Source organism: Homarus americanus, unplaced genomic scaffold (genome assembly GCF_018991925.1).
Source record: "Homarus americanus isolate GMGI-L3 unplaced genomic scaffold, GMGI_Hamer_2.0 scaffold16894, whole genome shotgun sequence".
Taxonomy (NCBI): Eukaryota; Metazoa; Arthropoda; class Malacostraca; order Decapoda; family Nephropidae; genus Homarus; species Homarus americanus.
Genome location: NW_024746541.1, coordinates 6,039,092 through 6,054,989, shown reverse-complemented (window position 1 = coordinate 6,054,989; position 15,898 = coordinate 6,039,092). Strand labels below are relative to the sequence as shown.

Below are 15,898 nucleotides of genomic sequence, written 5' to 3'. Positions count from 1 at the left end.
CAACGACCTTACAGTGTTGAACGACCTTACAGTGTTGACCAACCCTTACAGTATTGAGCGACCTTACAGTGTAGCACAACCCTTACAGTGTTGAACGATTTTACCTGTGTAGCACTACCCTTACAGTGTTGAACGACCCTTACAGTGTTGAGCGACCTTACAGTGTAGCACAACCCTTACAGTGTTGAACGATTTTACCTGTGTAGCACTACCCTTACAGTGTTCAACGACCCTTACAGTGTTCAACGACCCTTACAGTGTTCAACGACCTTACAGTGTAGCAATTCCCTTACAGTGTTGAACGACCCATACAGAGTTGAACGACCTTACAGTGTAGCACTACCCTTACAGTGTTCAACGACCCTTACAGTGTTCAACGACCTTACAGTGTAGCAATTCCCTTACAGTGTTGAACGACCCATACAGAGTTGAACGACCTTACAGTGAAGCACTACCCTTACAGTGTTGGACGACCTTACAGTGTAGCACTACTCTTACAGTGTTGAACGACCTTACAGTGTTGAAAGGCCCTTATAGTATGAAACGACTCTTACAGTATAGAACGACCATTATAGTATAGCACGACCCCTACAGTGTAGCACAACCCTTACAGTGTTAAGCAACCCTTACAGTGCACAGAGATCGTTACAGTGTAGAACAATCCTTATAGTGCACACCGACCCTTACAGTACAGAACGACCCTTACAGAGTAGTGAGATCCTAACAGTGTAGTACGACTCTTATATCTTTTAACGACCCTTACAGTGAAAAACAACCCTCACAGTATTGAACGACCATTACAATGTACTGTATAACGACCCTTACAATACAGAACAACCCTTACAGTGTGACACGACCCTTACAGTATAGTAAGACCCTAGCAATGTAGTTCGACCCTTACAGCATAGAACGACTCTTACAGTGAAAAACGACCCTCACAGTATTGAACGACCCTTACAGTGTATAATGACCCTTACAATATAGAATAAACCTTACAGTGTAGCACGACCCTTACAGTGCACAACGACCCTTAGAGAATAGCACGACCCTTACAGTGTAGTAAGACCTTAACAGTGTAGTACGACCCTTATAGCGCAGATTGGCCCTTACAGTGCAAAACGACCCTCACAGTATTGAACGACCCTTACAGTGTACAACGACCCTTACAATATAGAACAACCCTTGCAATACAGTATGACTTTCACAGTGTAGTGAGATCCTAACTGTAGTACGACCCTTATCAGCGTAGAACAACCCTTACAGAATAGCACTACCCTTACAGTGTAGAAAGACCCTAACAGTGTAGTGCGACCCTCACAGTATTGAACGACCCTTACATTGTATAACGACCCTTACTATATAGAACAACCCTTACAGTTTTGCACGACCCTTACAATGCATAACGACCCTTACAGAATAGCACGAACTTTACAGTGTAGAAAGACCCTAACAGCGTAGTAAGACCCTTACAGCGTAGAACGAACCTTATAGTGTAATCCTCCCCTTTAAGAGTAGAATGACCCTTGCATTGTTTAATGGCCCTAACAATGTAGATCGACCCTTATAGAGTACTTCGACCCTCATAATGTAGTATAACCCATGTTGTATATGAAGACCCTTACCATGTACGACAAACCTCACAATTTATTATCGATCTTATAAAATTAGTGGGCTCCTATGAGTGTAGTAGCCCTCATAGTAAATGTGCCCTCAAAGTATAGTAACCCTTACTATTCGGGGATTCCTTCACAATGTGCGGAGCCCTTCACAATAGACGGAATTCTTAACATTGTAGGAGCCTTCACATAGTAAGGAGATCTTCACAGTGTAAGGAGCCCCCACAGTGTAGCAGACCCTAACAGTATTAAGAACCATTCAATTTATGGGACCCTCATAGTATAGGGGCCATTCCCAATGTAGGGGTCTTCTCAGTATAAGGGCCCTCATAGTTTATGGGTCCTTCACAGTGTAGAGGTCCTCATTGTGTTGGAACATTTCATTGTGTGAAGTCCTTCTCAATGAAGAGTCCCCTTATCGTGCTAGGGGTCCTTCACAGTGGAGCCCCTCACATTGTAGGGGAATGCTTATATTATAGAGGACGCTCAGAATGCTGGGGGCTTAATAGTAAGGCTCTCATAGTGTAGGGGTCATCCCAGCGTATGGAGAACCTCACAATAATATAAGGGGAGCCTCACAGAGTATGGTCACCCTCACAGTTTATGAGGACCCTGATAGTGTTGAAAACATTACTGTCTAGAGGACCCACACGGTGCTGGGGACCCCTACAATGTATGGGGACCCTCACAGTATATGAGACCCCCCACAGTATAGATAGTCTCTCACAGTCTAGGTGGACCCTCACCTGAAAGAACCTTGTGGTCTAAGCCAAGTGAGATATTCCATAGCATTTAGCCATCTGAATATCATTGTGCCCTTTACCATTTGATATCTACAAATCTGTGAAAATGTTGTGTGACTGAAATAGCTTAAGCTAAGGTCTCCATAATAGTTTTTATTTGTCTGGGAATTGCGGTATTCTGGATCAGCAAAGGTTTGCAGTCACCCCGTGCAACTATATAATCATGTTGATTTGGACCTCCTAAATCTTTGTAGTTGCCTAGTGTATTTAGGTAGTCATTTCTCTCCTGGAGCAGCTGGGTTTCTGCAAAAATCAATAACAACAAATCGTTCATACTGACATGGACCTGTTTTGTGTTTATAATCGCACACTCCAGGTGGATATCATTATTTTGGTTTAACACAGTGCTTTAAATTTGTTGTAACTCTAGATACTTAGGTACTTTTATGACCTTCAACCAGCCGGGCAGCCTTACGGCCTTAGACCAGCTGGGCACCCTTTTAGCCTTAGACCAGCTGACTACCCTTATGGTCTTAGAACCAGCTGGGCACCCTTACGGCCTTAGACCAGCCGGGCACCCTTACGGCCTTAAACCATCTGGGCACCCTTTTGGCCTCAGACCAGCTGACCACCCTTTTGGCCTTAGACCAGCTGACCACCCTTATGGCCTTAGAACTACCTGGGCACCCTTACGGCCTTAGACCAGCTGGGCACCTTTATGACCATAGACCAGCTGACCATCCTTATGTCTTTATACCAGCTGGGCACCTTTATGGCCTTAGACGATAGGAAGGCCTGGGACCAAACCTCACTCATATAACACCATCTGTGAGGGAATTACTACACCAAATGTCCTTCATAACACCATATGTGAGGGAATTACTACACCACGTCAAGTCCCTCATCACACCATCTGTGAGGGAATTACTACACCACGTGAGGACCCTCATAACACCATCTGTGAAGGAATTACTACACCACGTGAGGCCCCCTCATAAAACCATCTGTGAGGGAATTACTACACCACGTCAGGTCCCTCATAACACCATCTGTGAGGGAATTACTACACCACGTGAGGTCCCTCATAACACCATCTGTGAGGGAATTACCACACCACGTCAGGTCCCTAATAACACCATCTGTGAGGTAATTACATCACGTGAGGTCCCCCATAACACCATCTGTGAGGGAATTACTACACCACGTGGTCCCTCATAGCACCATCTGCGAGGGAATTACTACACCACGTCAGGTCCCTCATAACACCATCTGAGGGAACCACTACATCACGTGAGGTCCCTCCTAACACCATCTGGGAGGAAGTTACTACACTACGTGTTTGCTGTTCAACACGTACAATCCTACATTAATCTGTATGTTCACTGTATGTTCCTTTACCTTTCTCTAATGAAGGCTTTTGTTAAACCACCAATGTATGTAATAAGTCATTTATGTCCAATGTATATTTTCAGCCTTCGGGCTGCAGAACTTTTTCAATAAACCGTTAATTATTATTATTATTATTATTATTATTATTATTAGACAAGCTGAGCACCCTTATGGCCCTAGACTAGCTAACCATTTTTATGGCCTTAAACCAGCTGGGCACTCTTATAACTTTTGTTACAACCCCAAGGCGTCGTTAGCCCCTCTGTCCAATTCTCGAATCAGATACCGCGAAAACCCTGGTTCAACTCTGTCCGAATCCTCCCTGTCGACACTCCCAAGGAGTGATGGGAAGCCAGGTGTGTAGCGTGAGGACAGTTGGCCGTTAGCTACTTCTCGCCTAGATTGACTGCTCCTTTCTTGGACTTTGCTGTGATCTAAGGTGTGGTTTGCCCCAGCTGTGTGTATCCTTAGTGTGACAGATTCTTGGGACTTCTTTCCCCTAGAGCGAAAGAAGGCTGAGTATTGATAGGGATAAAATATATTCAGTATCTCCTCTACCGTGTGTTGTTCGTCACTCAGACACGTATGTGGGTATGGGACAAGGTGGTATGATTTAAGTGTTTAGTTTAAGTGTTTATGTAATAACGTAATATTGTTTATCGTAACGTAAAGTGTGAGGTTTTCCCGTTTGCATTATTTTGTATGTTTTAATATTTATCAGTAATTTTTTTTTTGTTTTTTACTTTATTGTAGTCATTCTTGTTGACAGCCCGGAAATGAGGTATTTCTTTTATGACCTGATGGTCATAATATGCAGTAGCACCTGGCTATAAATGACAATACTGAGAACGAATCTGAGGGAATATTCCATTTATTTTGTTACGAGTTCCAGGTTCTCCCTATGACTGTCAGGTACATTCTTTCATCCCCCAATACTTGAGACCGTAACACCGTAGACCAGTTGGTCACGCTAACCAGCTGGGCACCCTTATGACCTTAGACCAGCTGGGCACCCTTATGACCTTAGACCAGCTGGGCACCCTTATGACCTTAGACCAGCTGGGCACCCTTATGACCTTAGACCAGCTGGGCACCCTTATGACCATAGACCAGCTGGGCAACTTATGCATCCTTATGGCCTGGGCATAGCTGAACACCATTAGCCCAGGACCAGCTTGTACCCATTATAAATGGGCCCAGCTGGGAAAACCTTGTGATCTAGGCTGCCATTACTACTTTGGCCAAGTGGGACACCTTTGCTGTCTACTCTGTTGTAATTTGTGCCACAGAGATACTTACAGTTGGGTAACATTTGTAGCGTAACCAAAATGGTTAACTGGAATGCCCTTGTAATCAAAGTCATCTGTGATCAGAGCCAGCTGAGATAACTTTCTAACATAGACCATCTGGGACACCCTTGTATTTTGATCAAAATGGAATATATCTATAACAGGCCAACTATATTCACCCAAGCTGAGTGGAATAACTGACAAACTAAATTGACGGTGCCAACAGCTAGTGTCAAGGGTATTTCACCAGCTGACAAAAGCAAATGCCACGGGATATTTGACAAAACCTCACTGTTATTGGAAGAAGTGGTCTGGACCAATTAACAAAGACAAGTATCTTGGAACTGACAGAACAAGTGGTCAGGAATTGCTGGTACAGGAAAGTGTACGGTACTTTACCTCTTTTAACAGCACTCGGCAGTCACCTAAAATACATGAAACAGTCCTACTACCCAAGAGTAGTGAGATGCTGCTGTCAATTGGACTAGGTGAAACACAACAGTGACCAGGTCAGTTCGAACACCATAGTGACCTGGTGAGTTAGAACACCATAGTGACCTGGTCAGTTAGAACACCATAGTGCCCAGGTAAGTTAGAACACCACAGTGACCTGGTCAGTTAAAACATCATAGCGACATGGTCAGTTAAAACACCATTGTGACCTGGTCAGTTAGAACACCATAGTGACCAGGTCGTTAGAACACCATAGTAATCTGGTCAGTTAGAATATCATAGTGACTTAATTGAGAAGTTATAGACCTGAAAAGGATATGATATCATGGTGACCTGAACCACGTGGGGCACTATAATGACCTGAACCATGTGCGGCGTTATAATGACCTGAGCCATGTGGGGCGTTATAATGACCTGAACCATGTGCGGCGTTATAATGACCTGAACCATGTGGGCACTATAATGACCTGAACCATGTGTGGCGCTATAATGACCTGAACCATGTGGGCACTATAATGACCTGAACCATGTGGGGCGTTATAATGACCTGAACCATGTGGGGGCATTATAATGACCTGAACCACGAGGTGCGTTATAATGACCTGAATCATTTGGGGTCGTTACAATGACCTGAACCATGTGGGGCACTATAATGACCTGAACCATGTGCGGCGTTATAATGACCTGAGCCATGTGGGGCGTTATAATGACCTGAACTATGTGCGGCGTTATAATGGCCTGAACCATGTGGGCACTATAATGACCTGAACCATGTGCGGCGTTATAATGACCTGAACCATGTGGGGCGTTGTAATGACCTGAACCATGTGGGGCGTTATAATGACCTGAACCATGTGGGGCACTATAATCGCCTGAACCATGTGGGCACTATAATCACCTGTACCATGTGGGGCACTATAATCACCTGAACCATGTGGGGCACTATAATGACCTGAACAATGTGGGGCGTTATAATGACATATACCAGATGATACGTTCCCTTAATTAAAACAGTATGAAGACCATCTGTCATATTATAATGGTTTGTGCCAGCTGTTGCTAAACAAAGACCTGGACCAGCTGGTGGTACACTGAGACCTGGACCAGCTGGTGGTACACAGAGACCTGGACCAGCTGATGGTACACAGAGACTTGCGACAGCTGGTGGTGCAAAGATATCAGGACCAACTGGTGGTATACAGAGACCAGGACCACCTGGTGGCACTCAAACAGTTGGACCAGCTTGCGGTACACAGAGACCTGGACCAGCTGTTGGTACACTGAGACCTAGACCACCTGGTGGTACAAAGCGACCTGGACCACCTGGTGGTACACGACCTGAACAAGCTGCTGCTGCACAGTTATCGGGACCAGCTGGTGGTACACAGATACCTGGACCAGCTGGTGGCACACAAAGAGTTGGACCAGCTGGTGGTACACAGAGACCTGGACCAGCTGTTGATACACTGAGACCTGGACCAGCTGGTAGTACAAAGAGACCTGGACCAGCAGGTGGTACATAGAGACCTGGACCAGCTGGTGGTACACAGAGACCTGGACCAGCAGGTGGTACATAGAGACCTGGACCAGCTGGTGGTACACAGAGACCTGGACCAGCAGGTGGTACATAGAGACCTGTACAAGCTGGAGGCACACAAAGACCTGAACCAGCTCGTGGTACACAGAGACCTGGACCAGCAGGTGGTACATAGAGACTGGACAAGCTGGTGGTACACAGAGACATGGAACAGCAGGTGGTACATAGAGACCTGGACCAGCAGGTGGTACATAGAGACCTGAACCAGCTCGTGGTACACAGAGACCTGGACCAGCAGGTGGTACATAGAGACCTGGACCAGCTGGTGGTACACTGAGACCTGGATCAGCTGGTGGTACACAGAGACATGGAACAGCAGGTGGTACATAGAGACCTGGACCAGCTGGTGGCACACAAAGACCTGGACCAGCTGGTGGTACACAGAAACCTGGACCAGCTGGTGGTACACTGAGACCTGAACCAGCTGTTGGTACAAAGAGACTTGGACCAGCTGGTGGTACACAGAGACCTGACCAGATGGTGGTACCAAGAGACTTGGGCCAGCTGGTGGTACACAGTTATCGGGACCAGCTGGTGGTACACAGAGACCTGGACCAGCTAGTGGCACACAAGACCTGGAAGACCTGGTGGTACACAGAGACCTGGACCAGCTGGTGGCACACAGAGACCTGAACCAGCTGTTGGTGGACAACACAGAGACCTGAACCAGCTGTTGGTACAAAGAGACCTGCACCAACTGGTGGTACAAAGAGACCTGGACCAGCTGGTGGCACAAAAAGACCTGGTCCAGCTGGTGGTACACAGAGACCTGAACCAGCGGCTGCTACACAGAAACATGGACCAGCTGCTGCTACACAGTTATCGGGACCAGCTGGGGGTACACAGAGACCTGGACCAGCTAGTGGCACACAAAGACCTGGAAGAGCTGGTGGTACACTGAGACCTGGACCAGCTGTTGGTACAAAGAGACCTGCACCAACTGGTGGTACAAATAGACCTGGACCAGCTGGTGGCACAAAAAGACCTGGTCCAGCTGGTGGTACACAGAGACCTGGACCAGCTGGTGGTACACTGAGACCAAGACCAGCTGGTGGTACAAAGAGACCTGGACCAGCTGGTGGTACACAGAGTCCTGGACCAGCTAGTGGTACACAGAGACCTGGACCAGCTGGAAGTACACAGAGACACGGACCTGCTGGTGGTACACAGAGACCTGGACCAGCTGGTGGTACACAGAAACCTGGACCAGCTGGTGGTACAAAGAGATCTGGCCCAGCTGGTGGTACAAAGAGATCTGGACCAGCTGGTAGTAAACAGAGACCTGGACCTGCGGGTGGTACACAGAAACCCGGACCAGATGGTGGTACAAAGAGATCTGGACCAGCTGGTGGTACACAGAGACCTGGACCAGCAGGTGGTACACAGAGACCTGGACCAGCTGGTGGTACACAGAGACCTGGACCAGCTGGTGGTACACAGACCTGCAATAGCTGGTGGTACAAAGAGATCTGGACCAGCTGGTGGTACACAGAGACCTGGACCAGCTGGTGGTACACAGAGACCTGGACCAGCTGGTGGTACACAGAGACCTGGACCAGCTGGTGGTACACAGAGACCTGGACAAGCTCGTGGTACACAGAGACCTGGACCAGCTAGTGGTACACAGAGACCTGGACAAGCTCGTGGTACACAGAGACCTGGACCAGCTCGTGATACACAGAGACTTGGACCAGCTGGTGGTACACAGAGACCTGGACCAGCTGGTGGTACACAGAGACGTGCAATAGCTGGGGGTACAAAGAGATGTGGACCATCTGGTGGTACAAAGAGATCTGGATCAGCTGGTGGAACAGACACCTGGACCAGCTGGTGGTACACAGAGACCTGCAACAACTGGTCGTGCACAGAGACCTGCAATAGCTGGTGGTACACAGATATCTGGACTAGCTGGTGGTACACAGAGACCTGTACCACCTGGTGGTACAAAGAGGCGTGCATTAGTTGGTGGTACAGAGAGACCTGGACCAGCTGGTGGTACACAGAGATCTGGACCAGTTGGTGGTACACAGAAAACTGGACCAGCTGGTGGTACGCAGAGACCTGTACCAGCTGGTGGTACACAGAGACCTTGACCAGCTAGTGGTTCACAGAGACCTGCTCCAGCTGGTGGTACACAGAGACCTGGACCAGCTGGTGGTATACAGAGACCTGGACAAGCTCGTGGTACAGAGAGACCTGGACCAGCTAGTGGTACATAGGTACCTGGACCAGCTGGTGGTACACAGACCTGCAATAGCTGGTGGTACAAAGAGATCTGGACCAGCTGGTGGTACACAAAGACCTGGACCAGCTGGTGGTAAAAAGAGATCTGGACCAGCTGGTGGTACAGAGATCTGGACCAGCTGGTGGTACACAGACCTGCAATAGCTGGTGGTACAAAGAGATCTGGACCAGCTGGTGGTACACAGACCTGCAATAGCTGGTGGTACAAAGAGATCTGGACCAGCTGGTGGTACACAAAGACCTGGACCAGCTGGTGGTACAGAGATCTGGACCAGTTGGTGGTACACAGAGGCGTGCAATAGCTGGTGGTACACAGAGACCTGCAACACCTAGTGGTACACAGAGACCTGCAACACCTGGTGGTACACAAAGACCTGCAATAGCTGGTGGTACACAGAGACCTGCAATAGCTGGTGGTACACAGAGACCTGCAACACCTGGTGGTACACAGAGACCTGCAATAGCTGGTGGTACACAGAGACCTGCAACACCTGGTGGTACACAGAGACCTGCAATAGCTGGTGGTACACAGAGACCTGCAATAGCTGGTGGTACACAGAGACCTGCAACACCTGGTGGTACACAGAGGTGGTACACAGAGACCTGCAACACCTGGTGGTACACAGAGACCTGCAACACCTGGTGGTACACAAAGACCTGCAATAGCTGGTGGTACACAGAGACCTGGACGAGCTGGTGGTACACAGAGACCTGGACCAGCTGGTGGTACAAAGAGACCTGGACCAGCTGGTGGTACATAGAGACCTGTACCAGCTGGTGGTACAAAGAGACCTGGACCAGCTGGTGGTACACAGAGACTTGGACCAGCTGGTGGTACAAAGAGACCTGGTCCAGCTAGTGATACACAGAGACCTACAATAGCTGGTGGTACAAAGAGATCTGGACCAGCTGGTGGAACACAGAGACCTAGACCAGCTGGTGGTACACAGAGACTTGCTACAGTGCGTGGTACACAGAGATCTGCAATAGCTGGTGGTACACATAGATTTGGACCAGCTGGTGGTACACAGAGACCTGCAATAGCTGGAGGCACACAGAGACCTGCAATAGTTGGTGATACACACAGAGACCTGGACCAGCTGGTGGTACACAGCCTGGATACACAGAGACCTGGACCAGCTGGTGGTACGCAGAGACCTGGACCAGCTGGTGGTACACAGAGACCTGGACGAGCTGGTGGTACACAGAAACCTGGACCAGCTGGTGGTACACTGAGACCTGGATCAGCTGGTGGTACAAAGAGACCTGGACCAGCTGGTGGTACACAGAGACCTGGACCAGCTGGTGGTACACTGAGACCTGGATCAGCTGGTGGTACAAAGAGACCTGGACCAGCTGGTGGTACACAGAGACCTGGACCAGCTGGTTGTACACAGAGACCTGGACCAGCTGGTGGCACACAGAGATCTGGACCAGCTGGTGGTGCACAGAGACCTGTACCAGCTGGTGGTACATAGAGACGTGTACCAGCTGGTGGTACACAGAGACCTGGACCATCTGGTGGTACAGAGAGCAATAATTACTCCCTCCTGGACAAAAACTCTTACACTGATATGTTATAATATTTGATGGAGCCGAACAAATCGACTTGAATTTTCTATGCTCAAGGAATTTACTGTATTTAAAATTAATTTTGATAATATTGGAATTACCAAATATCAGGAAAACCCATTAGAAGAAAGAATAAAATACCATTAATGAGTAAGAGTTTATGGGTTCCACGTTAGCAACCTTCATTGTTCTTCTTCTAGATCCACATACAATTGCTTGGTGTGATACTAATTCTAACAAGTTCGAAGTTATCATTGCACACTATCATTCGGTTGAAATAAAGTATAACTTTTTGCCTCAAATTCCCATATAAAGTTTTTTATCTAATCAAAATATTTTGCCAGTAATATATAATATGCTGGTGTTTTCATATGGAATCTCTAATAAGTAGTAATTCATGTTGAATATTTACTTCGATCGTTTCACTTAACGTTAAGAACGATGGTGGGATTATCTCATGAGAATGCATCGGCAGGCACATGTCCACATAAAGAAGCGAGATGGTTGCAGAATCCCCGAATGTCTACGTGAACCAAAGGGAATGTAACTAAGTGGTAACCATAATGAAGCAAGAGGAGGTGAGTGCAGACACAGAGTCAAGTGCAAGAGGAACAGGAACTGGCCAGCACAATCAAAGACTTGTTGAAGCAGCATCCATCATAATTATTCAGTGAATCAATTATAGATAAATGAAAGTGTATGATCAAGGAAAGTAAAGAAAGGAAAACTGGAAAGAATTATCTTTGAAAATATATTTGATGCATAGAAAGTAGCTGCCTGGGGGTGGGTTAAGGTGGTGCAAGATGGGAGTACCATAGAAAGAGGTAAAGGCTTAAGCAAAATTAGAAATGGCATGAGCGGGAAGACTTTTCCAAAGTTCATTCGTAAATCATTATTTATCGCTCAACTAATTCATTAAGCAAGGTTTCTACAACGAAGTAATAACTTGATATGAAGTCAACTCTATGAATAATCTTAAATAATCTAAACACAAACTAAATTTGTCATAAATGCATATCAAATGCAGAAACGTTCATACTATAGACTAATTTGACTAGCGCAATATGATAAGTTATTGATTCCTTACTTCCTTTAAATAGATCACCTATGATGCCTGCAGCTAGACATGGGAGCAATGAAAAGCATGTTACTGGGTACAAAGGTAGAAATACCTTTAAAATATATAAATAAAAAAAAAAAAAAAAAATATATATATATATATATATATATATATATATATATATATATATATATATATATATATATATATATATATATATATATATATATATATATATATATATATATATATATATATATATATATATATATATATATATATATATATAATTTGGATAGAGTTAGTAATAATTGCGCATACCACATATTGTCCTGTCACCATTAATGTAAGTGTTATCGTGTGGTGTTATCTTCATGTGGCAACAAATCATTTATCAATTCCTTTTTAAGTCACTGACATTGATCAAGGTAGTAAGTTAGCTACATTACGGCAATAACATTAATTCATATATTATACATATAATATATGGTAAATGACAGGTAATGACAACAATAGAATCAATTATGAAGGAGAGCCTGGTAAAAAATATGATTTAAGGAAGTACATTTTTAATGGGATGATACTCGAGTATATTATCTCACTGTTACTCTCACTTACGCTCAGAAGTCACAATAAACCCTCATGAACCGTAAACACACATGATCGCTTAATAATTACATTTACTTTAATTATTTTGTATGTATATTGTCATGTTTTTGACTAAGCTGAAAACAAAATGAATGATCGTATTATTATATTACTAAGACTACTAAATACTACACTACTACACAATATATATATATATATATATATATATATATATATATATATATATATATATATATATATATATATATATATATTACTACTACATGTATCTATCTATATATATTACCTGGGCGATTCTTCTGGAGACCAAAGAGACTGGTGAGTCCGCTGAGAGCAGAGGAGGCGGTCGAGGAGTGTTGCTGGTGGGGGTTCTGCTGTTGCACGTTCTGCGGCTGTTGTTGTCTGCCTAGGGGACTGTGCAGGATACTGGTCAAACCTTTCATGTCTTTGCCACCCAATGTGTTCTGCATTTGGTTCATTTGGTTCATCTGACCCACATGGTTCATTTGGTTGGCTTGGTTAGACATGCGTGACGCAATGGATGCTGGAAGGTTTGGATTTGTTTGTGCTGTCATCCCTGGCTGTACATGGTTGCCCATTTGTGTCATATGTGGACTCCCAGTGTTGTTCTGAGTCTGCATATCCTTACCCATTTGTCCGGAAATCTGATTAACCTGCATGGGATTTCCTTGAATCTTGTTTTGTAAGTTATTTGCTTGTAACTGGTTGTCGTGTAAACTGTTGGTCTGCATGTGTGTTTCCTGCTGAGCACCTAACTGATGATTCATGTACGGGTTGTTTTGAGACTGTATGCTATTTTGAAGAGGATTCTGTATATTTTGGTCGTGCATTTGGTTCATTTGTGTGTTAGTCTGGCTATTCATCGAGGTATTTATATGGCTATTCATCTGGGAACTTAGTGCTGTAGTTTGGGATGTCACTTGGCCGTGGAGCCTAGCCATTTGGTCCTGTGCAGTAGTCATTGAAGTGGCTCCCGTCATGCTACTGGTTCCTGTTAACATTCCCATGCTAGAGCTGACATTGGACATTGTTCCGCCTTGCTGTTGCTGTTGCTGCTGCTGTTGCTGCTGCTGTTGGAGGTGCTGCTGCTGAACAGTTTGAGGTTGTGTAGTTTGGTGTTGCATCGACTGCTGCTGAGAAGTGTGTATGTCTTGCTGGCCGAGTGTTGACTGCCCAAGACTTTTGTGGATGTCGGTCTGAGCTCCAGACTGCAGACCAGGCTGTATAGGAGACTGCTGAGTTGAAGACTGCAGTTCGCCCATACCAGGCAGTTTGACTCCACCGACGGGAATGCGTCCGCCAGCGGTAACAGGTGGGCCTTGAGTAGTACTGGTAGGAGCTCCTATGGTAGTTGGTCCCCGTGTGTCCTGTCCATCTGCTGGCCCCCTCATCAAACCTGAACCATGAATGTGGCCCTCCAGGGACACCTGGGGCCGCAGCTGTCCTCTTCGTGCGTCCAATCCGCCTGGAATCGGGCCCAATCCCATAGCCGCCCCTGTAGAGTCACCAGCACACGCTACGTCAACACCACAAATACATGACTACACCACTACTTCCTTACCCTGAAGTACCCACACAGAATTCCTACGACAACTAGTATAAAACACTATCAGAATTTTAATACTAAATCCACTTAATGATCTATGCTTAGGTAGTCTATCAACAGATATAACATCTTCTTTGCTATAAGTTTTGACTAACTTTGAGGCGAGAAAATTCAATCTTTCTTCGTTTGATGTAGATGAATCCTCTAACATTAAGTAATAAGCAGTTAAACTTCTGATTATTTGGGATTGATTGGAATTACGTTTCTTTTCTATCATTGCTCAACTTTTTCACTTGACGTCACCTACATATCGCCGAGGAAAGTTCTGTATATATAGAAATGAAGAAAATGGTGTATAAGTAACTGTTGCATTAATTAAGTAGTGTAGCGCCATTACGCAGTATGTGGGCAGTTTTGTGGGACATCTTTAAGATCAGACAGAGCTCTGTAAGAACAATAAAACCTTCTCTCATGGCTCGCGGGTAACTATTCTGTATTTTTATGTTTAGATCTAAATAAATAGTTTAATAGTTTGCTTCTACAGATACTTCAAATTTTCATTGTTTTCACGTCTCATTATTGTTAAAGGGTAAGACGCCACGACAGATTCTGGAGTTGTAACTTCCACGTTTTTTTTATATATTGCATAAACTGTATACGTAATAAACTGGTTTTCCTTATACGCAAGCAGTTGAAAGATCACTGAGGAAAAACAGCTAGATATAAACCTGTTATCAAAACATTTCTTCCCTTATTCTTCAAAATACTGAACATGGACTTATTACAGCCATCAATACAAGTGTCAAATTCATAAAGCTGACGTAGAGATGTCCACATAAAAAAAAATGCTCGTCTTGGCTTTTAATGGCTTGGTATCATACCGTGGAGGTGTTCTGTCAAATTTCCTGACCAAGTTGAAGTGTTCACCCGTTTATATTAGTCACTAAACCACGCGATGTGTAAACGTAACACTTGATATTACCTGATGGATAACCTGCAATGTATCGCGAGACACCTTATAGAGGCATATGTAACACATATTATGAATAAGCCAAATTATATACAATATTTGTTTGTTTTTTAACCTTAATAAAAAAAATATGACAAATATGAGGAAATTAGGTTGCCGGTGTTATTACACGAGCCCCAATATACCTAAAACAATCATAGTGGCCAAAAAGATACATCCACCTAATACTCTCACTCAACTTGGCTACAGTACGCGATCCTGTCCTGCTTCGACTACTCTATCATAATTAAATAAAGACGATAAAATGATGGTGGACTGTAAGAAGACTCTCGATGGCAAAACATGGTCAGGGATGGTTGTTGTCGCACAGTGAATTTTATCAGTAGGCACTGTTGACGTAAACTGAATAATCCATGTTTGAACAAATAATGTGGCTACTGATTAAGAAACTGAGACTTCAAAAACGTAAAACGTAATACGTTAATTTCCAACCAAATATTCGTCAAACACCTGTACAGTACAGTATTCATCCCCGGCAGCTTTTTCAGTACATGGAGGGTAATCCTTCTTAGGAGCCTTAAAAAGCATCTGACATTTTTGCAAAATAGGCATACAAAATAATTTATGGAATTTAGGTAATACTATATGGGGTGGAGGATTTTTTCCAGGCTTGAGAGATAAACTGAGGCGCATTTTGGGGGAATTCCGAGACAATTTTCAGGTACCAGGAAAAATTCTGGGAATGGGGGGATTTTTCTGGGTTTGACAAATGATGTAATGCACAATTTC

At 44.7% G+C, this 15,898-nt stretch overlaps 1 protein-coding gene across 1 annotated transcript in view; it reads right to left on the bottom strand.

Annotated features, from left to right (window-relative positions):
• LOC121879365 (histone-lysine N-methyltransferase 2D-like) overlaps window positions 1-15,898 on the bottom strand; it is a gene marked incomplete in the record, with an annotated part of 241,215 nt that overhangs the window by 190,227 nt on the left and 35,090 nt on the right. Inside the window, 2 exon segments of the mRNA XM_042385969.1 lie at window positions 11,991-12,023; window positions 12,859-14,088. Of these exon segments, the coding sequence (XP_042241903.1) occupies window positions 11,991-12,023; window positions 12,859-14,088 (1,263 nt within the window).